General features: G+C 53.5%; 1 protein-coding gene across 1 annotated transcript; it reads left to right on the plus strand.

Moving 5' to 3' along the window:
* The first annotated feature begins 617 nt into the window (after positions 1-617).
* SNX27 (sorting nexin 27) lies at positions 618-23,108 on the plus strand. Its single transcript, XM_053966979.1, has 12 exons — positions 618-913; positions 6,251-6,482; positions 8,486-8,678; positions 10,268-10,332; positions 11,206-11,310; positions 12,068-12,146; positions 13,325-13,488; positions 15,253-15,342; positions 16,466-16,615; positions 18,033-18,161; positions 19,577-19,636; positions 21,057-23,108. Exons 1-12 carry the CDS (start codon positions 654-656, stop codon positions 21,102-21,104), a joined length of 1,575 nt encoding a protein of 524 aa, XP_053822954.1. The 5' UTR covers positions 618-653; the 3' UTR covers positions 21,105-23,108.
* Positions 23,109-23,218: the final 110 nt, after the last annotated feature.

Here is a 23,218-nt window from a genome sequence, read left to right on the forward strand (position 1 = left end):
GGGGACACGCGGAGCTGTTCCTGTGGTCCTGTCCCCGTGGGTGAGCGGGGGTGTCGCTGTCCCCAGCAGGAGCCTGGGGACTCAAATGACGTCACCGCACTGCACCGCCGCAAACAGCGCCCCCTGCCTGTTCCCACGGAAACCGACCCCCCCCGTTTCCATGGCAACGCACACCCCGTTCCCGCGGCAACAGCGTCCCGTTTCCATGGCAACAGTCCCCCGTTCTCATGTCGGCAAACCTGTCCCCACGCCCTCAGCACCTCAATCCCATGGCAACAGCCCCCCCCATTCCCACGCCCGCAGCCCCCCAGGCCCATGGCAACTGTAACCCCCGTTCCCAAGCCCACCGCTCCCGTTCCCATGGTAACAGCCCCTCGGTTTCCACGGCAACACCCCCATGACAACAGCCCCGTTCCCATGGCAACACCTCCGTTCCCACGCCCACGGCGCATGCGCCGCACTCTCCCCGCCTCTCTCTCTCTCTCTGACTACATTTCCCATCATCTCCCGCGGCCCGGGGCCCGCTAACGGTGCTCGGCAGCTCCGCGGACTCCATTTCCCATCGTGCCCCGCGGCGCGGACGGGAGGGGTGGGTCCCTACGGCGGCCGGCGCGGGCCCGGTCTCGTGACGCGCGCCGTGCGCGGACGCCAAGATGGCGGACGAGGAGGGCGAAGCGCGGCCGGGGGCGCGGAACGGGGCCGGGGAGGGACCCCCGGGCGGGCCCCGCGTCGTCCGCATCGTCAAGTCCGAGTCCGGCTACGGCTTTAACGTCCGCGGGCAAGTGAGCGAAGGCGGGCAGCTGCGCAGCATCAACGGCGAGCTGTACGCGCCGCTGCAGCACGTCAGCGCCGTGCTGGGCGGAGGGGCCGCCGACCGCGCCGGGGTGCGCAAGGGGGACCGCATCCTGGAGGTGTGAGTACGGGGGAGCCGCCTACCCACAGCCCCCCGGCCCCGGGCCCGGGAACGCGCCCCACACACACGGGCAGTCCCGGGGGAGGGGGAATGGGGGTCCTGAGGGGCTCTGAGGGGGATAAGGGGGCGCTGAGGGGGCTGGGGGCGATGAGGGGCCCGGGGTGAGGGGACACCGAGCCCTTGGTGCGGTGTTGGGGTGCTGAGGGGGCTCGGCGGGGCCTTTGGCTCTGGTGTCCCGAGGGGGATTGAGAAGCCCGGCCCTTGGGGGGTTTTGGGGGGTCGTGAGGGGGCTGAGGATCGTGGGATGAGGAGGGACTGAGAGCCCCGGCCCTTGCTGGGGGCTTGGGGGGCAATCCTGAGGGGGCTGAGCGCCCTTCGGTGAGGTTTGGGGGGTGTTGGGGGTCCTGAGGGTCCCCTGGTGAGGGTGTGACTGGGGAGGAGGGGGAGCCCCCGACCCTTGGTGGGGAATTGGGGCGTCCTGAGGGGGCTGGGGGTCCCTTGGTGAGGGTGTCATGAGGGGGGCTGAGACCCCCCGGCTCTTTGTGGGAATTTGGGGGGGTCCTGAGGGGTCCCTGGGTGAGGATGTCATGAGGAGGGGTTGAGACCCCCAGCCCTTGGTGGGAATTCGGGGGTCCTGAGGGGGCCGAGGGTCCCTTGCTGAGGGTGTCATGAGACCCCCCCACCCTTTTTTAGGAGTTTGGGGGGTCCTGAGGGAGCTGAGGATGCATTGGTGAGAGCATCACAAGGGGGGGTTGAGACCCCCAGCCCTTTGTGGGAATTTGGGGGGGTCCTGAGGGTCCCTTGCTGAGGGTGTTGTGAGGGGGGGTTGAGACCCCCACCCCTTTTTAGGAATTTGGGGGGTCCTGATGGGGCTGAAGATTCCTTGCCGAGGGTGTCATGAGGAGGGTCATGAGCCCCCAGCCCTTGAGGGGAATTTGGGGGGATCCTGAGGAGGGGGGCTGAGCTCAGACTGAGCCCCCCAACCCTCACTGGGGGTTTTGGGGAACCTCTCAAGGGGGAACCTTTGGATTTCAACAGGGGGTCCCTCCTGGGGAGGTCAGGGGGAAATTTTTTGGGATAAAACCCTTTGGGTTCCAACCTGGAGACGCTTCCTTCCCACTCCTGGCTCTCGTGTTCTCCAGCTGCTGCTTTTTAACACCCAAAATTGTAACTTTGCCCCAGAAAACACCTTCCCATGGGAATATTCCTGCTGTGTGGACACTCATCTTCCTTTCCCCCAGGAAAACCCTTAAACTCTGCGGCTGTTTTGGGGCTGAAATCCCTCAAATCCCAGCGCGGGGGTTGCTTTTCAGGGATCCCTCCGGATCCTCCCAGCGTCGCACTTCGCTCCGGGTCGGTTAAGTCCAATTACTGATTAATTCCAGGGATTTCCGAGCTGCGGGAATGTTTTGCTGCCGGCTCTGGAAGTCCAAGGGGTGTGAGGAGCTGTCAGGACCTGCCCGTGGCCGGCGAATCCCGCAGAAACCCCGGCTGGGATTTGGCTCTGTCCCAGCTGACCCAAATTCCCGATTCTTTGATTTTTCCGTGCGGGAGGAGTGCTGGGAGCAGGGGGAATTCTGCACCTGGATGTGCCAAGTGGGGGAGCAGCGTTCCCAGGCTGAGGGGGGAAGGTTTTGTGGGTGCTGGGATGAAATTTTCCCTCATTTTTGAGTGTTTTGGGGAACATTTAAAACTCTGGGTTTGGCGTGGGAGAGAGGTTTGGAGCTTGGTGCTGGAATTTTGGGATTCAGTGGCTGGTGCCAGGTCAGGACTGGAGCATGGTGTGTGAAATAATTAAGCCCTAGGGTTAATGATGGTTAATTGCTCGTGGTCTCCCAATCCTGGTATCCCTATGGGAGCTGGAAGGACTGGGAATTTCCTCTTGGTTTATCCATTTATTTTCTGGGAGAGGTGGCTTTGATTTGTCCCTGTGTGCTGCAGGGCTGCCAGGTTGGCTCTTGCCCTATTCCAGTATTTATGTATCCCAATATTTCAATATTCCAGTATTTATGTATCCCAATATTTCCACAATCCAGTATTTATGTATCCCAATATTTTCATAATCCAGTGTTCCTGCATTCCAGTATTTCAATTTCCCAACAGCCCTGTTTTCCAATATTTCAATATTCCAGTATTCCAATTTTCCAATAGCCTTGCATCCCAATATTTTGATATTCCAACATTTCAATATTCCTGCATCCCAATATTTCAATATTCCTATATTTCAATATTCCTATATTTTAATTTTTTAGTATTCCTGCGTTTCAATATTCCTATGTTTCAATATTCCAACATTTCAATAGTCCAGTATTTCAGTATTGCAATATCCCAGTATTCCAACACTGCTATATTCCTATTTCCCTATATTCCAGTATACCAATATTCCCATAACTCAATGTCCCTACAATTTTTCTATATTCCAAGATTACCCAATTCCCATATTCCAGCATTCCCATCTTTTGCTACAGAAACCACCCCAAAATTCCAGAGTCCTGTCCCTGTTCTGGCAGCATGAACCCCCCCTCGTTTTCCTCGGATCCGTGAAAATCCCAACCCCTGGAATTCCACGCCGGAGGAGGAAACAATAACCCTGGATTCCCAAAATAGCTCTGATTTCCCTTCCTTTCACGGGAGCAGCGGGATCGGGGCGGGAAATCCGCTCTCCCGACCACCCCGGTCCCTCCAGAGGGAACTCCCCAAAATCCAGGCCCCGGAGCTCCGGGAGGAGCTGCCTGGCTGGCTTTGGGATGTTCAGGGTGTTGATTCCATGCAGGATTTCCTTCCCACCTCCTGGAATTCCCAGCAGGCCAGCCCCAGGGAGGGGAATTTTTGGGGAGGAAGAGCCTGAGCGGGGAGGTTGTTCCGCTCCTGAGGAATTCCTGCTGGGATTTCTGGGGGATATTTGGGATGTGGGTGCTCACCTGTGGCTCTGGCACTCCACAGCTCATCCCTATCCTGGAAAACCCCGGAGATCACACATCTGAGCGTGTTTTCCATGAAAAATCCACTCTTCCTGATCCACTTCCCACACCAACGGATTCTCCAGGTCCTTTTTCCATCCTTCCCTCCCAGATCCTCCCAGCTCCTCCCTGTGCCTTCCCAAGGCTTTGGAATGCTCCAGAATCTCCAGGAGCATCCGAGACAGACAATGGGAGTTAATTGAGCTCTTGGTTAATGCCCGGAATGTCGATCCAGAGCTGTTTGGGGAAGGACAGAATGGAAGAAAAAGGGATTTATCCCTGATTTATCCCTAAAGCTGCATGGGAAAACAGCCAGTTTTAGGTGGGGTGGGCAGGGCTGGGGGATCCTGGATCCCACCAGACTCATTCCTGCAGCAGGGAAACCTCTGGAACAGGTGCAGCACTGGGAAGGTGTCAGGTTTTCATGGAATAACCTCCGGAATCAGCATCTTCCCAGCATTCATGTGTGAGGCCAAAGGCTTTTCCCTCAGGGGATTGGACTCTTCCTCTCGCCATGGCCTCCATTTCCATTTTATGGGATGGGAAAAGCCAGCTCTGCCTTGGAAATTTTTGGGATTGCTTGGGATGAGTTTTCCAGGGCAGGTTTGATCCATGTTTTCTGGGCAAAGCCAGATCCAGGCCATGGAGCTCTTGAGAACGTCAGGAACGTTCTAGAGGTGGCTTGGGAATGTCTTGGGTCTAAACCGCTTCCTTGGGACTTTGGGAGGTTTGGGATTGCTTGGGATGAGTTTTCCTGAGCAGGTTGGCCAAGGCGTGATCCAGATTTTCTGTGCAAAGCCAGAGCCAGGCCATGGGGTTCTTGGGAATGTCAGGAATGTTCTCTGGAGGTGGCTTGGAAATGTCTTCAGCAATTCCATGGGAATTTGGGATTTGTTCCCTTTAGGAACGGGGTGAACGTGGAGGGAGCCACACACAGGCAGGTGGTGGATCTGCTCCATGGGAATTTGGGATATTTTTCCCTTTAGGAACGGGGTGAACGTGGAGGGAGCCACGCACAAGCAGGTGGTGGATCTGCTCCATGGGAATTTGGGATATTTTTCCGTGCAGGAACGGGGTGAACGTGGAGGGAGCCACGCACAAGCAGGTGGTGGATCTGCTCCATGGGAATTTGGGATATTTTTCCCTTTAGGAACGGGGTGAACGTGGAGGGAGACACACAAAGGCAGGTGGTGGATCTGCTCCATGGGAATTTGGGATTTGTTCCCTTTAGGAACGGGGTGAACGTGGAGGGAGCCACACACAGGCAGGTGGTGGATCTGCTCCATGGGAATTTGGGATATTTTTCCCTTTAGGAACGGGGTGAACGTGGAGGGAGCCACGCACAAGCAGGTGGTGGATCTGCTCCATGGGAATTTGGGATATTTTTCCCTTTAGGAACGGGGTGAACGTGGAGGGAGCCACGCACAAGCAGGTGGTGGATCTGCTCCATGGGAATTTGGGATATTTTTCCGTGCAGGAACGGGGTGAACGTGGAGGGAGCCACGCACAAGCAGGTGGTGGATCTGCTCCATGGGAATTTGGGATATTTTTCCGTGCAGGAACGGGGTGAACGTGGAGGGAGCCACGCACAAGCAGGTGGTGGATCTGCTCCATGGGAATTTGGGATATTTTTCCCTTTAGGAACGGGGTGAACGTGGAGGGAGCCACGCACAAGCAGGTGGTGGATCTGCTCCATGGGAATTTGGGATATTTTTCCCTTTAGGAACAGGGTGAACGTGGAGGGAGCCACGCACAAGCAGGTGGTGGATCTGCTCCATGGGAATTTGGGATTTGTTCCCTTTAGGAACGGGGTGAATGTGGAGGGAGCCACGCACAAGCAGGTGGTGGATCTGCTCCATGGGAATTTGGGATATTTTTCCCTTTAGGAACGGGGTGAACGTGGAGGGAGCCACGCACAAGCAGGTGGTGGATCTGCTCCATGGGAATTTGGGATTTGTTCCCTTTAGGAACGGGGTGAACGTGGAGGGAGCCACGCACAAGCAGGTGGTGGATCTGCTCCATGGGAATTTGGGATATTTTTCCGTGCAGGAACGGGGTGAACGTGGAGGGAGCCACGCACAAGCAGGTGGTGGATCTGCTCCATGGGAATTTGGGATATTTTTCCGTGCAGGAACGGGGTGAACATGGAGGGAGCCACGCACAAGCAGGTGGTGGATCTGCTCCATGGGAATTTGGGATATTTTTCCCTTTAGGAACGGGGTGAACGTGGAGGGAGCCACGCACAAGCAGGTGGTGGATCTGCTCCATGGGAATTTGGGATATTTTTCCGTGCAGGAACGGGGTGAACGTGGAGGGAGCCACGCACAAGCAGGTGGTGGATCTGCTCCATGGGAATTTGGGATATTTTTCCGTGCAGGAACGGGGTGAACGTGGAGGGAGCCACGCACAAGCAGGTGGTGGATCTGATCCGCGCCGGCGAGAAGGAGCTGGTGCTGACGGTGCTGTCGGTGCCGCCGCACGAGGCCGAGAGCCTGGAGCCGCCCGAGGAGCCGCTGGGGCCGCCCTTCTACGACTACAGCGAGAAGCAGGCGGTGCCCATCTCCATCCCCACCTACAAACACGTGGAGCAGAGCGGGGAGAAGTTCGTGGTGAGGCTTTTTCCCCCTGGGAATGGGGGGGGAAATCTGTGGGTTTGGGGTTTTGTCTGTTGGTGGGGGTACAGGGGGGGTTTGTGCGAAGTAGCGGGGTTGGAATATAGGAATGTTGGGATATAGGATTGTTGGAATATAGGAATGTTGGGATATAGGATTGTTGGAATATAGAAATGTTGGGATATAGGATTGTTGGAATATAGGAATGTTGGGATATAGGAATGTTGGAATATAGGAATGTTGGGATATAGGAATGTTGGAATATAGGAATGTTGGAATATAGGATTGTTGGAATATAGGATTGTTGGAATAGAGGAATGTTGGAATATAGGAATGTTGGAATATAGGATTGTTGGAATATAGGATTGTTGGAATATAGAAATGCTGGAATATAGGATTGTTGGAATATAGGAATGTTGGGATATAGGATTGTTGGAATATAGAAATGCTGAAATATAGGATTGTTGGAATATAGGAATGTTGGAATATAGGAATGTTGGAATATAGGATTGTTGGAATATAGGATTGTTGGAATGTAGGGATGTTGGAATATAGGATTGTTGGAACATAGGATTGTTGGAATATAGGAATGTTGGAATATAGGATTGTTGGAATGTAGGGCTGTTGGAATATAGGATTGTTGGAATATAGGATTGTTGGAATGTAGGGCTGTTGGAATATAGGAATGTTGGAACATAGGAATGTTGGAACATAGGATTGTTGGAATATAGAATTGTTGGAATATAGGAATGTTGGAATATAGGATTGTTGGAATGTAGGGCTGTTGGAATATAGGATTGTTGGAATGTAGGGCTGTTATGATATGGGAGTGTTGGAATGTTGAACATAGGGATACAGGGCTGTTGGAATAGTGAAATTTAGGAATATTGAAACACAGGATTGTTGAAATATAGGAATATTGCAATACAGGACTATTATGGGAATGTTGGAATATAGGAATACAGGGCTGTTATGATATGGGAATGGTGGAATGTTGAACATAGGAATACAGGGCTGTGGAATATTGGAATACAGGAACATGGGAATATAGGAATGCTGAAATTGAGGAATGTTGAAATGCAGGAATGCAAGACTATTGGAATACAGGAATGCTGAAATTTAGGAGTATTGGAATTTAGGAAAACAGGGCTGTTGGAATATTGAAATTTAGGAATATTGAAACATAGGATTATTGAAATACAGGAATATTGAAATATAGGAATACAGGACTGCTATGATATGGGAATGTTGGAATATTGAACATAGGAATGCTGTTGGAATATTGGAATACAGGAACATATCGGAATTCTGAGATCCCGGAGTGGGATTTAGCCTAAAATCCCAAAATCTGGGGCTTCGGATGCAACATGAGGAGTTTGGGATCTCTCAGTATCTCAAAGGGATTGATTCCTATGCCATGGATCTGGATGCCAGGATTTGGGGCTTTGGATGAAACTCAGAGAGTTTGGGATCTCTCTCCATCTTGGAGGGAGCATCCGTGACCCTGAATCCCAAGATCTGGGGCTTCAGATGCCACATGAGAAATCTGGGATCTGTCTGTGTCCTGGGGCCAGTAGCTGTGATCCAGAATCCCAATATTTGGTGTTTTGGGTGTAACACGGGGAGTTTGGGATCTCTCAGTGTCTCATGGGAAGTATCCATGATCCCAAGTCCCAAGTTTTGGGGCTGTGGATGGAACATGGGGAGTTTGGGATCTCTCTGCATTCCATAGGAAGGAGCCAGGAACTTAAATCCCAAGATTTTGGGCTTTGCATGGAAAATGGGGAGTTTGGGACCTCTCAGTGTGTCGTGGGAAGTATCCATGATCCTGAATCCCAAGATTTGGGATTCCTGAGGCCCTGGAATACCGGGATCAGCAGGGACACCCCCAATCTCCAGGCTCAGTGCATTCCCCTCCTCTCTCCTCAGGAGGGCGGGCACGGCCGAGCTGTGGGGAACATTTGGGGAACATTTGGGAATTCTGGGGGCTCTTTCCCCAGGTGTACAACGTTTACATGGCCGGGCGGCAGCTGTGCTCCAAGCGCTACCGGGAATTCGCCATCCTGCACCAGAACCTGAAGCGGGAATTCGCCAACTTCACCTTCCCGCGCCTGCCCGGCAAGTGGCCGTTCTCACTGTCCGAGCAGCAGCTGGACGCCCGCAGGAGGGGCCTGGAGGAGTACCTGGAGAAGGGTGCGGTGCTCCCAGAATCCCTCCTCGTCCCTAAATCCCTCCTCAGGCCAATCCCGCACCCCAAAATCCCTCCTCGTCCCTAAATCCCTTCTCAGGCCAATCCCACACCCCAAAATCCCTCCTCGTCCTTAAATCCTTCCTCACCCCAATCCTGCACCCCAAAATCCCTCCTCGTCCTTAAATCCTTCCTCACCCCAATCCCACACCCCAAAATCCTTCCTCGTCCTTAAATCCTTCCTCACCCCAATCCTGCACCCCAAAATCCCTTCTCAGCCCAATTCCGCACCCCAAAATCCCTCCTTGTCCCTAAATCCTTCCTCACCCTAATCCTGCACCCCAAAACCCCTCCTCGTCCCTAAATCCCTTCTCAGCCCAATCCCGCACCCCAAAATCCCTCCTCGTCCCTAAATCCTTCCTCACCCCAATCCTGCACCCCAAAATCCATTCTCAGCCCAATTCCGCACCCCAAAATCCCTTCTCAGCCCAAAATCCGTCCTCACCCCAATCCTGCACCCCAAAATCCGTCCTCACCCCAATCCTGCACCCCAAAATCCGTCCTCACCCCAATCCTGCACCCCAAAATCCCCCCTTCTCCCAAAATCCCTCATCCCAAGCCCCTCACCCTAAAACCCCTCATCCCAAAACCCCTCACTGACATTCCCAGGGGGGATTCCTGGTCCATTTGTGGGTTTGCTCTGGGAGGTTTGGGGTGGTTGGGTGGGATTTTGGGGTGGATCCACCTTGGAGAGGGCGTGGATCCATGAGGGACACCAGGACATGGAGAACATGGGGTTAACAGTGACACTGGGGACAGGAGGTGACCCACAGGATACTCAATCACCTTGGAGAAGGTCTGGATCCATGAGGGACACCAGGACATGGAGAACATGGGGTTAATGGTGACACTGGGGACAGGAGATGACCCATGGGACACTCAATCACCTTGGAGAGGGTGTGGATCCATGAGGGACACCAGGACATGGAGAACGTGGGGTTAATGGTGACACTGGGGACAGGAGGTGACCCACGGGACGCCTTGGAGAAGGTCTGGATCCGTGAGGGACACCAGGACATGAAGAACATGGGGTTAACGGTGACACGGGGGAAGGGAGGTGACGCAGGGGGCAGGAGGTGACAGAGGTGATCCAGGTGACCAAAGGTGACCCAGGAGACTCTCCTGGGGCTGATCACCTTGGAGAAGGTCTGGATCCATGAGGGACACCAGGACATGGAGAACATGGGGTTAACAGTGACACTGGAGGTGACCCAGGCGACAAGAGGTGACACAGGGGACACTCAATCACCTTGGAGAGGGCGTGGATCCATGAGGGACACCAGGACATGGAGAACATGGGGTTAATGGTGACACTGGGGACAAGAGATGACCCACGGGACGCCTTGGAGAGGGTCTGGATCCATGAGGGACACCAGGACATGGAGAACATGGGGTTAATGGTGACACTGGGGACAGGAGGTGACCCAGGTGCAGGAATTCCCCTCAGGATGAGGGAAGAGGTTGCTGGGCTGCCCCTGGAGGGGACATTCCCAGGTCCTGGTGACATTCACGTGACATTCCGCGTGTCCCGCAGTGTGCTCCATCCGGGTCATCGGCGAGAGCGACATCATGCAGGAATTCCTGTCGGAGTCGGACGAGGTGGGTGACGTCATCCCGCGGAATTCCATGGAAAAAACCCTTCCATGGAATCGCCAAGGTGGGAGAACCCCTCCTGTCCAGCCATCCCCAAGGCCACCCCTGATCCCTGTCCCCAAGTGCCACACCCCTGGGTTTTGGGACAATTCCAGCCATTTTTGGTGGGATTGAGGCTTGGTCCAACAGAATTCTGTAGGGATAAAAACCTTCCATGGAATCATGGAAAAGCCCTTGGAGCTCCTCATATCCAAATGTCCCCCAGGCCACCCCTGATCCTTGTCACCAAGTGCCACATCCATGGGGTTTTGGGGACAATTCCACCTGAAATTTATGGGATGCAGGCTTGGTCCAGCAGAATTCCATGGAAAAAAAAACTCAAAGGAATGTTGAAAGCTGGAAAAGCCCTTGGAGCTCCTCAGGTCCCACTGTCCCCAAGGCCACCTCTGATCCATGTCACCAAGTGCCACATCCATGGGTTTTGGGGACAATTCTGCCCGTTTTTTATGGGACTGAGGCATCCCAAACTCCCAGAATTCCTCCAAACCCCACAATCCTTTGGGATCCAGGGAATGAGTGGGAATTCCAGGGGGTGAATTGGTTCCAAAGCCCCAGTTTGGGACAATTCCCAGGATGGCGATTCCGCAGTGCCCTGGGCAGCGCTGACCACGAAGGGATGAAGGAATCCCATGGGGGAATTTCCCCAATTATCCCACCTGGAGCTCCCTGGCCATTCCCTCATCCTGTCCCTCAGGAGAAGAATCCAACCCCATCCCTCCTCCCACGCTGAATTCCCACTGGGGGATTTTGAGGGATCACAAACCGCTGGAAAACGGGGATTTCCTGATTTTTTTGGGGGGGATTTTCCCTTTTTCCCAGAATTACAACGGCGTCTCCGACGTGGAGCTGCGGGTGGCGCTCCCGGACGTCACCACGGTGACGGTGAGGGTGAAGAAGAACAGCACCACGGACCAGGTGTACCAGGTGAGCCCATTCCCACCCGGAATTGCCCTTCCCACCGGGAATTTCCATCCCCCCAACTCAATTTCCCCACCCCCACCTGGATTTTCCTCTTTCCCACCTGGAATTTCCTTCCCCTCACCTGGATTTTCCTTTTCTCCACCTGGATTTTCCTCTTTCCCACCTGGAACTGCCCTTCCCACCGGGAATTTCCATCCCCCCAACTCAATATCCCCACCCGCACTTGGATTTTCCTTTTTCCCACCTGGAATTTCCTCTTTCCCCCCATTTTTGTGAGGATTGGGAATCCACTGGATCCATGGATTATGAGGAATAAAATAACACAGGATTTTCCTTTTTCCCACCTGGAATTTCCTCTTTCCCCCCATTTTTTTGAGGATTGGGAATCCACTGGATCCATGGATTATGAGGAATAAAATAACACAGAGCAGACCCTTTGGAAAAAAATAGATGGAAAAGAGTAGGAATTCCAGAATCCCACCGATGAACGGGATTTGGGTGTGTTCAGACCATGGAATTCCACGCCGAGTTTTGCCCTTGGGATGATCCCAGACAGGAATTTCCCACTCCTTTTCCCTGGGGGGTCCAGGCTGGAATTGTGGAGACCCCACAACCTCGACATCCCCGGGAATCGGGGAGCAAAACGGGAATGAAAAGCTCGCCTGGTTCCGCTGGCAGAGTTCCAACCGGGTTTTCCGTGGCCAGGGAATTCCCGGCAATGCCCGGCTGGCGCTGATCCCGTTTTCCCGGCGTTTTCCAGGCGGTGGCTGCCAAGGTGGGCATGGACAGCGTCACCGCCAACTACTTCGCCCTCTTCGAGGTCATCAACCACTCCTTCGGTGAGCCCGGAATTCCGTGGGATTTAGGGAAAAAATAAATCTGGGGGAAAAAAATGGGAATGGAGGGATCCGCAGGTCCTTAGGGTGGGGTTGTGGAATTCCAGGGGCAGGGATGGCTCCCACCATCCCAGGCTGCTCCAGCCTGATTTTGGATGATTCCAAGATTTTTCCAAGATTTTTCCCAGCTTTTCTCAGTGTAGAAATTGGCTCTTAACGAAGTTCCCCCACAAGCTCTATGTGCAGAACCACACCCGGGATTTTCGGGATGTTCCTCCAGATTTGGAGGGATTTGGGATCATTCTGGAAGGATTTGGGATCATTCTGGAAGGATTTTTTTGAAGGTTCCCTATGAGAAAACCCCATTTTAACGCCAGGGTTCTCCTGGAATCCGTGTCCTTTCCACATGCTGACCTTGGCATTCCATGGTTTTTCCATGATTTTTCCATTCTTTTCCCCTGATTTCTGGGCCATTCCCAGTGTGGAAGTTGGCTCTCAATGAGTTTCCCCACAAGTTCTACGTGCAGAACCACACCCGGGATTTTTGGGATGTTCCTCCAGATTCCAGGGCTTTTGAAGGGATTTGGGATTATTTTGGAAGGGTTTGAGATCATTCTGGAAGGATTTGGGGATAATTTTTGGAAGATTTGGGACCATTCCAGAAGGATTTGAGATTATTCTGGAGGATTTATGGTCATTCTGGAAGGATTTGGGACCATTCTGGAAGGATTTGGGATAGTTCTGGAAATATTTGTGACAATTCTGAAAGGATTTGGGGTCACTCTGGAGGATTTGGGGTCACTCTGGAAGGATTTGGGGTCACTCTGGAAGGATTTGGGGTCACTCTGGAGGATTTAGGGTCACTCTGGAAGGATTTGGGGTCACTCTGGAAGGATTTGGGGTCACTCTGGAGGATTTGGGGTCACTCTGGAAGGATTTGGGGTCACTCTGGAGGATTTGGGGTCACTCTGGAGGATTTAGGGTCACTCTGGAAGGATTTAGGGTCACTCTGGAAGGATTTGGGGTCACTCTGGAAGGAGTTGGGGTCATTTTTGTCGGCTCCCTGTGGAAAAACCCCATTTTAACGCCGATTTTCTTTGGCTCTCCTGGAATCCCTGTCCTCCCCACGCCCTGACCCCGACATTCCACGGCCTCTCCGGGATTTCCCGGGCCGTTCCCAGTGCGGAAGTTGGCTCCCAACGAGTTTCCCCACAAGCTCTACGTGCAGAATTACACCTCGGCCGTGCCGGGGACGTGCCTGACCCTACGCAAGTGGCTCTTCACCACCGAGGAGGAGGCGCTGCTCAACGACAACGACCTGGCCGTCGCCTACTTCTTCCACCAGGTACAGAATTCCCACCTGGAATTCCTCTGGAATGCTCCTTTGGGTGGAGAAAACTCCTCATGGGGTGGTTGGGTTCCACAGTTGATCCCAAGGTGGGATGGGGTTTTGGTTGTTTTTGTGGGATTGAGGCTCTCCAAGGTTCTACAGCCACCCCAAGGCCCCACAGGTGAGGAATTCCCACCTGGAGTTCCCACCTGGAATTCCTCTGGAATGCCCCTTCAGGTGGGTAAAACTCCTCATGGGGCTTTTGGGTTCCACAGTTGATCCCAAGGTGGGATGGGGTTTTGGTTGTTTTTGTGGGATTGAGGCACCTCAAGGTTCTCCAGCCACCCCAAGGTCTCACAGCCTCACAGATGAGGAATTCCCACTGGGAATTCCCACCTGGAATTCCTCTGGAATGCTCCTTTGGGTGGAGAAAACTCATGGAGTGGTTGGGTCTCACAGTTGATCCCAAGGTGGGATGGGGTTTTGGTTGTTTTTATGGGATTGAGGCACCTCAAGGTTCTCCAGCCACCCCAAGGTCTCACAGCCTCACAGGTGAGGAATTCCCAGCAAGAATTCCCACCTGGAATTCCCACCTGGAATTCCTCTGGAATGCCCCTTCAGGTGGGTAAAACTCCTCATGGGGCTTTTGGGTTCCACAGTTGATCCCAAGGTGGGATGGGGTTTTGGTTGTTTTTATGGGATTGAGGCACTCCAAGGTTCTACAGCCACCCCAAGGCCCCACAGGTGAGGAATTCCCACCTGGAGTTCCCACCTGGAATTCCTCTGGAATGCTCCTTTGGGTGGAGAAAACTCCTCATGGGGTGGTTGGGTCTCACAGTTGATCCCAAGGTGGGATGGGGTTTTGGTTGTTTTTGTGGGATTGAGGCACCTCAAGGTTCTACAGCCACCCCAAGGCCCCACAGGTGAGGAATTCCCACCTGGAATTCGCACCTGGAATTCCTCTGGAATGCTCATTGCTGTTGGGAGAGGTGGTGGGGTGCAGTGGTTGATTCCAGTTTTGGGAATTCCACCTGTTTTTTTATGGGATTGAGGCACTCCTGGAATCGCTCCAAACCCCGCTGTCCTTTGGGATACAGGGATTGGGGTAGGAATAACCTGGGGGGAAACCTGGGAATTCCAGAGGCAAATCCAGCTGGGTGCCAAAGCCCAGATTTGGAGAATTCCAGGGATGGAATTCCAGCACTGCCCCCCTTTCCAAGGAGGAATTGTCCCAATTATCCCACCTGGAACAACTTTCAGCTGTTCCTTCCCTTGGCTGTTCCTTGGGAAAAGAGCCCAATCCCAATTTCCTGAGCTGAGCCTCTGGAATAAATGGATGTAAAGTGGAAATAAAAGGGATATAAAATCCAGGATTATCCAATATTTCATCTCCCAGCCTGAATCATTCCCAGTTTCCTCCCTCTGGAAGTGGGAGAAGGGCCCGTTCCTGCTCCATCCCCAAGGAAATCCCCTTTTCCCACCCGAATTCCCCTGATCTTGTGCCTGGATCATCTTCACCTGTTCCCAAGCATTCCCAGGCTTCCCAAATCCATCCTCCCATCCCAAGGGACCTTTTCCCAAACTCCCTGTGGATATTCCAGGACCTCCCCAAGGCTGCTGTGGTGGGAATTGGGATGCAAGAATCCCCCCTTGGAGCCTTTTTGGGGCTGGAATTTGGGATCAGAACCCCTGAGGGTGAAGCATGAGGTGGCTCCTCCTCCTCCCATCCCAAATTCCGGATTTTTCCCAGATTTTTCCCATTTCTTTTCCCCTCCCCAGGCCGTTGATGACGTCAAGAAAGGCTACATCAAAGCTGAGGAGAAATCCTACCAGCTCCAGAAGCTCTGCGAGCAGAGGAAGATGGTGATGGTGAGTGAATTCCCTGGGATCCCAGTGAATCCCTGGAATGTCCCCATGGAATCCCTGCCCGAGTCCGTATGCCGGTGAATTCCCTGGAATCCTGGTGAACCCCTGAAACGTCAGTGAATTCTCTGGATTCCTGGTGAACCCCTGGGACCCCGGTGACTCCCTGAGATCCCGGTGCATTCCCTGGGCTCCCGGTGCATTCCCTGACACTCCGGTGTCTCCCTGGGATCCCGGTGACTCCCTGGGATCCCGGTGTCTCCCTGGGATCCCGGTGACTCCCTGGGATCCCGGTGTCTCCCTGGGATCCCGGTGACTCCCTGGGATCCCGGTGCATTCCCTGGGCTCCCGGTGCATTCCCTGGGCTCCCGGTGCATTCCCTGGGATCCCGGTGACTCCCTGGCAGCCCGGTGACTCCCTGGGGTCCCGGTGTCTCCCTGGGATCCCGGTGACTCCCTGGGGTCCCGGTGCATTCCCTGGACCCCGGTGCATTCCCTGGGATCCCGGTGCATTCCCTGGGACCCCGGTGACTCCCTGGGGTCCCGGTGCATTCCCTGGGATCCCAGTGACTCCCTGGGATCCCGGTGCATTCCCTGGACCCCGGTGCATTCCCTGGGATCCCGGTGCATTCCCTGGGACCCCAGTGACTCCCTGGGCTCCCGGTGATTCCCTGGGCTCCTGGTGCATTCCCTGACACTCCGGTGTCTCCGTGGGATCCCGGTGACTCCCTGGGGTCCCGGTGCATTCCCTGGACCCCGGTGCATTCCCTGGGATCCCAGTGACTCCCTGGGATCCCGGTGCATTCCCTGGGCTCCCGGTGCATTCCCTGGGGTCCCGGTGACTCCCTGGGATCCCGGTGCATTCCCTGGGGTCCCGGTGCATTCCCTGGGGTCCCGGTGACTCCCTGGGATCCCGGTGCATTCCCTGGGATCCCGGTGCATTCCCTGGGGTCCCGGTGCATTCCCTGGGACCCCGGTGACTCCCTGGCAGCCCGGTGACTCCCTGGGATCCCAGTGTCTCCCTGGCAGCCCGGTGACTCCCTGGGACCCCGGTGACTCCCTGGGACCCTGGTGACTCCCTGGCAGCGCGGTGACTCCCTGGCAGCCCGGTGACTCGGCTGTTCCCGCAGTACCTGAACATGCTGCGGACGTGCGAGGGCTACAACGAGATCACGTTCCCGCACTGCTCGTGCGACTCGCGGCGCAAGGGCCACGTCATCTCGGCCATCAGCATCCGCCACTTCAAACTGCACGCCTGCACCGAGGAGGGCCAGCTCGAGGTATTCCCGGCCATCCCCAGGCCATCCCCGGCCCCACAGCCCTGCATCTGTGCCATCCCGGATCCCTGGGGTCACCCCAGCTCCCTGGGATTGTCCCTGAGCTCACACACTGGGTTTTACACCATCACCATGCTCCCAAATCTGTGGGGTCATCCCTGACCTCACACCTTGATTTGTGCCATCTCCGTGTTCCCAAATCCCTGGGATCATCCCCAACTCCCTGGGATTGTCCCTGAGCTCACACACTGGGTTTTACACCATCACCATGCTCCCAAATCTGTGGGGTCATCCCTGACCTCACACCTTGATTTGTGCCATCTCCGTGTTCCCAAATCCCTGGGGTCATCCCCAACTCCTTGGGATTGTCCCTGAGCTCACACCCTGGGTGTTACACCATCACCGTGTTCCCAAATCCCTGGGGTCATCCCCAACTCCCTGGGATTGTCCCCAGCCTCACACGCTGGGTTTTACACCATCACCATGTTCCCAAATCTGTGGGGTCATCCCTGACCTCACACCTTGATTTGTGCCATCTCCGTGTTCCCAAATCCCTGGGATCATCCCCAACTCCCTGGGATTGTCCCTGAGGTCACACCCTGGGTGTTACACCATCGTCACCGTGTTCCCAAATCCCTGGGATCATCCCTGACCTCAGAACTTGGATTTGTGCCATTGCTGTGTTCCCAAATCCCTGGGATCACCCCCAAATCCCTGGGACCATTCTTAGTCTCCCACCTTGATTTGCACCTGGACTGTGTTCCCAAATCCCTGGGGTCACCCCATCTCCCTGGGGTTGTCCCCAAGCTCACACCCTGGGTGTTACACCATCCCTGTGTTCTGAAATCATCCCTGACCTCAGAACTTGGATTTGCACCTGCCCCTTGTCCCCAAATCCCTGGGGATCTGTCCTGAGATCCCTGGGGATCATCCCCAACCCAAAACCTTTGGATTTGCACCTGGACTGTGTTCCCAAATCCCTGGAGGTTGTGCTGGGATCATCCTTGGCACCCCTGGGATTGCTTCTAACTTCACACCTTGGTTTGCACCTGGACTGTGTCCCCAAATCCCTGGGATCATCCCTGACTTCACTCCTTCAGATTTGCTCATGCCCCATGTCCCCAAATCCCTGGGATCATCCCAATTCCCTGGAATTTACCCTGGGATCATCGCTGACCTCGCACCTTTGGATTTGCAAATCCCTGGGATCTCCGGGAGCTCCCTGCTGGGATTTGGGGAAGCGCAGCCGTTGCTCTCCAGGACAACTCCGGGAATCCTCCCTGTGCTAAACCTGAGACAAATCCTCCATTGCCCCTCACCCCCTGGACCATCCCGATCCCGCTGATCCCGGGGCTGCCCCGGCTGCCCTGCCCGGGATCCCGCGGCGTTCCCGGCTCACCTGGAGTCGGGAATTCCGCAGAACCAGGTGATCGCCTTCGAGTGGGAGGAGATGCAGCGCTGGGACACGGACGAGGAGGGCATGGCCTTCTGCTTCGAGTACGCGCGCGCCGAGAAGAAACCGCGCTGGGTCAAGATCTTCACCCCCTACGTGAGTGTCCCTGTCCAGCCCCGCCCGGAATGCCCTCAAATCCCACCCGGAATGCCCTTGGGAATGGGATGTGTGAGTGGAATTCACTCAAATCCCACCCGGAATGCCCTTGGGAATGGGATGTGTGAGTGGAATGCCCTCAAATCCCACCTGGAATGTCCTCAAATCCCACCTGGGATTCCCTCAAATCCCACCCGGAATGCCCTTGGGAATGGGATGTGTGAGTGGAATGCCCTCAAATCCCACCCGGAATGCCCTTGGGAATGGGATGTGTGAGTGGAATTCCCTCAAATCCCACCCGGAATGCCCTTGGGAATGGGATGTGTGAGTGGAATTCCCTCAAATCCCACCTGGAATGTCCTTGGGAATGGGATGTGTGAGTGGAATTCACTCAAATCCCACCCGGAATGTCCTTGGGAATGGGATGTGTGAGTGGAATGCCCTCAAATCCCACCCGGAATGCCCTTGGGAATGGGATGTGTGAGTGGAATGCCCTCAAATCCCACCCGGAATGTCCTTGGGAATGGGATGTGTGAGTGGGATTCCCTCAAATCCCACCCGGAATGCCCTTGGGAATGGGATGTGTGAGTGGAATGCCCTCAAATCCCACCTGGAATGTCCTCAAATCCCACCTGGGATTCCCTCAAATCCCACCTGGAATTCCCTCGGGAATGGGATGTGTGAGTGGGATTCCCTCAAATCCCACCCAGAATGCCCTTGGGAATGGGATGTGTGAGTGGGATTCCCTCAAATCCCACCTGGAATGCCCTTGGGAATGGGATGTGTGAGTGGAATTCCCTCAAATCCCACCCGGAATGTCCTCAAATCCCACCTGGGATTCCCTCAAATCCCACCTGGAATTCCCTTGGGAATGGGATGTGTGAGTGTCCCAATCCCACCCAGAATGCCCTCAAATCCCACCTGGGATTCCCTCAAATCCCACCCAGAATTCCCTCGGGAATGGGATTGTGAGTGTCCCTGTCCCGCCCAAAATTCTCTCAAATCCCACCTGGAATTCCTCAGATCCCCTCTGGAGCTGCTGGACCCCGGAGCTGTTGGCTCCTGTTTGGAATTCCTGGTTCCTCCCTGGAGCTTCTGGTTCCTTTCTGAAATTCCTCCGGAGCTCCTGTTTTTTTTTCCCTTGAGCTGCTGGATCCAGAATTTCCAGACAAGAACCAGGAGCTCCTGGCTCATTTCTGGAATTCCTGATCCCTGTCTGGAGCTGCTGGATCCTCCCTGGAGCTGCTGGATCCAGAACCTCCAAACAGGAACCAGGAGCTCCTGGCCCCAGTCTGGAGCTCCCAATTTCTCCCTGGAGCCTCTGGCTCCTGCCCAGAACTCCCAGTTCCCCTCTGGATCTCCTCCCTCCCCCTGGATTTCCTGGATTTTCCCTGATTCCCGTTTTTCCCTGGCAGTTCAACTACATGCACGAGTGCTTCGAGCGAGTGTTCTGCGAGCTCAAGTGGAGGAAGGAGGTGAGAATTCCAAACTTTTCCCTTTCCCAGGTGGCTTTCAGTGGGAAATGCTTCTCCTGGTCCATGGTTCCCCCAGGGAATGACTGGGTAATCCCAGGATGGGGAAGAGCAGGGGAGGAGCTCTAGAGGTGGGGAAGGTTTCATGGAGCAGCTGGAAAACGGAGCTGCAGCTGTTGGGAAAAGGCTCCTGGAGGTGGGGATGACCTGGGATAAACCTGGGAAAAAAGCCTTGGGGAGCTGGGAATGACCTGGGATAAAGCTGGGAAAAGGCTCCTGGAGTAGGGAATGGCCAAGATAAATCTGGGATCAGCCTTCCTTCTCCATCCCATTTCCCTCCTCCTCCCACTTTAAGGAGAATTTTCCTGCCCTGCATCCATGGGGTGCTCCCTTGGGTTGTCCCATATCTGCCGTTCCCAGGGGTTGGGATGTGGAAATGTGGGAATTTCCCACCTTTTCCTCCTGATTCTGGGAAGCCCTGGATGCAAGGAAATCCATTGGGAGCAGGAACGGGCAGAAGGAATTGGAATTTAAATTGGGATTGGAATTTAAATTGGGATTGGAATTTAAATTGGAGTTGGAATTGGCATTGGAATTTAAATTGGGATTGGGATTGGCATTGGGATTGGAATTGAGATTAGAAGGCATTGGAATTTAAATTGCATTGGGATTTGAATTGGAATTGGTATTGGGATTTGAATTGGCATTGGAATTGGAGTTGGGATTGGCATTGGGGTTGGAATTGGAATTTAAATTGGGATTGGCATTGGGATCAGGACTGGGATTGGAATTGGAATTGGAATTGGGATTTGAATTGGCATTGGGATCAAGATTGGGATTGGAATTGGGATTTGAGTTGGGATTGGGATCAGGATTTGCATTGGAGTTGGGATTGGAATTGGCATTGGGATCAGGATCAGGATTTGCATTGGCATTGGAGCTGGGATTGGAATTGGCATTGGGATTGGAATTGGGATTTGAGTTGGGATTAGGATCAGGATTTGCATTGGAGTTGGGATTGGAATTGGCATTGGCATCAGGATTGGGATTGGGATTTGAATTGGCATCGGGATCGGGATCAGGATTTGCATTGGGATCGGCATTGAGATTGGCATTGGGATTGGAATTGGGATTTGAATTGGCATTGGGATTGGAATTGGGATTTGAATTGGCATTGGGATCAGGATCAGGATTTGCATTGGCATTGGAGCTGGGATTGGAATTGGCATTGGGATCAGGACTGGGATTGGGATTTGAATTGGGATCGGGAGGCTCCCGGTGTGTCGGAGCCCCGTGCTGGGATCTGAGCCATTCCCAGCCCTCCCAGCCTCTGCTCAATCCCACTTTGTCTCCACCCCATTTTCCCAGTGGGAATCCCGGGGTCCTGCCACCTTCACCTTGTCCCCTTTCCCTTCTTTTCCAGAACCTTTTCCAGCTGGTCAGGTCACAGCAAAGGGACGCGGCCACTTAACCCCGGGAGCTTTCCCAGGAATCCCAAAAAATCCGTTATTGTATTAAAGCCCCCCCCAAACTAAATCTCATTAATTCCAAATCCATTCGTGCCCGTCATCTTTATGGAATTCCAGAGATAAAAAAACAAAAAAAAAAACTGGGAAAAGCCACCTGAGGAGGCTCCTTTTTCCCACTCAGATCCAGCTCCAGGCTGGGAATTTTGGGATTTTTTTTTTTTTTTTTTTTTTTTTTTTAAACAAAAATTAAGAAGTTGTTGTTTCTGCTGGGTCAGATGTGGAAAAATAGAGGGGGAAAAAAAAAATCAGGAAAAAGCCCTGGGAATGTTCCATTCCTGCCTGGGCATCCATGGGAATAATTCCTTTAAAATCCCACGGGGTGGCAGCAGCTTTTAAAGGGATTTTCCACCTGTTTCTCCTCCCAATCCGTTTTGGTTTTTTTTTTTTTTTTTAAATCACTACAGATTTAAAAAAAAAACAGGAAAAACATCCAAAAGGAGTAAAATTCCAAGGAAATGCCTCTCCTGGCACAAGGATCCCGCTCATGGATTTGTATTCCCGCTTTTTTTTTGGGGTGTTTTCCCAGGGATTTGGGTGTGCCTGATTCCTTGGGATGGGATCTGGGAGATTCCAGGATCCTGAGGCTGCCCCTGGATGGGGATGAGCAGCTCGCAGGAGGAAAAATAACCTGGAAAAGCCAATTTTCCCTATTTTTGAGTGGGATTTTTCCCTGGATCCTGTGGCTGGGCAGCTCCCAGGAGGAAAAATAACCTGGAAAAGCCAATTTTCCCTATTTTTGAGCACTTTTTATCCATGACTTGGGTGTCCAAGCAGGAAAAATAACCTGGAAAAAAAACATTTTCCCTCGTTTTGAGCAGGATTTTTTCCATAGTTCTGGAGGAAAAGTAAGGTGGAAAACTCATTTTCCCTGGTTTTGAATGGGAATTTTCCACGGATCCAGTGGCTGGGATGTTCCCAGGAGGGAAAAATAAGCTGGAAAAGCCTTTTTTTCCCTGGCTTGGAGCAGGAATTTTCCATGTCTTGGGTGGACGAGCAGCTCCCAGAGGGAAAAACCCTCTGGAAAAGGTATTTTCCCTAATTTCCCATGTTTTGGGAGGAAAAATACGGTGGAAAAGCCATTTTTCCTTGGTTTTGGGTAAGATTTTTCCGTGGATCCGGCAGCTGAGCAATTCCCAGAAGGAAAAATTACGGAAAAGCCATTTTTTCCCTGGTTTTGAGTGGGATTTTTCCATGTTTTGGGAGATAAAAATCACCTGGAAAAGCCGTTTTTCCCTGGTTTTGGGCTGGCCTGGAGCCGGTCCCGCCAGGGTTTGGGGTGGATTTGGGAATATTTGGAACCAACCCCAGCAGGAGCATCCTGGCCTCATTCCTGACCTCTGGAATGCTCCAAAGTGGGATTTTTCCCCAAAATTCCCTTTTTGGGAAGGGGTTTTCCCCACTCCTCCCCTTGGAGCCAGGATGGGGGGAGATTTTTTTTTTGGGTGGGGGAAAATCCCAAATCCTCGGCTCTGGAGCAGCCAAGAGCTGGGAATTAATTCCATTAATTGGATCCCTGTAATTAATTGGATTTCCGTTGTCCTCGGGAGCCCCGAGCCGTGGAAAACCCAGGAATGGGGGAGGGAAACTGGGAGAAGTTTGGGATTCCCAAAATCCCCCCCTAAAATCTCCTTTAGCACCCCCAATTTGGGTAAAATCCCGGGAAAATCCCAATTTTCCCACTAGCCCCAGATTCTGACGGATCAAGGAGAGCTGAACCACCTTCCTGTGGATTTTTTAATCCAAAAAAATGCAAAAAAAAAACCCAAAAAAATCCAAAAAAGGGAGAAATCAGTCCAAAAAATAGAAAACCAAAACCCTGCCCCCTCCCCTTGTCCCATTTTCCCTCTTCCAGCTGCTCCCATTCCTCGGGTTCCCGGTCGGGAAAAGCCCCTTTAGTGTAATTAATTGTAACATATTCTTTTAAATAAATTGATTTATTGAGGAAATTCCGGAGGGCCGTGGCCGTGCTCCTTCCCCTGGGGGGGCTCCCGTGTCCCCCCGAAATTTGGGAGAATCCAGGGATGGTGTCAAACTTCTGGACTTTGGGAATTCAGTG

The sequence above is a fragment of the Vidua chalybeata genome, chromosome 29, assembly GCF_026979565.1.
Source record: "Vidua chalybeata isolate OUT-0048 chromosome 29, bVidCha1 merged haplotype, whole genome shotgun sequence".
Lineage (NCBI taxonomy): Eukaryota > Metazoa > Chordata > Aves > Passeriformes > Viduidae > Vidua > Vidua chalybeata.

Bases quoted from the DNA above. Each gene is read 5' to 3' on its own strand.
- SNX27 (XM_053966979.1), top strand. From the start codon at position 654: ATGGCGGACGAGGAGGGCGAAGCGCGGCCGGGGGCGCGGAACGGGGCC. The intron at 8,679-10,267 runs GTGCGGTGCTCC...CGTGTCCCGCAG, and splicing joins GGAGGAGTACCTGGAGAAGG to TGTGCTCCATCCGGGTCATC. The intron at 10,333-11,205 runs GTGGGTGACGTC...CCTTTTTCCCAG, and splicing joins TCCTGTCGGAGTCGGACGAG to AATTACAACGGCGTCTCCGA.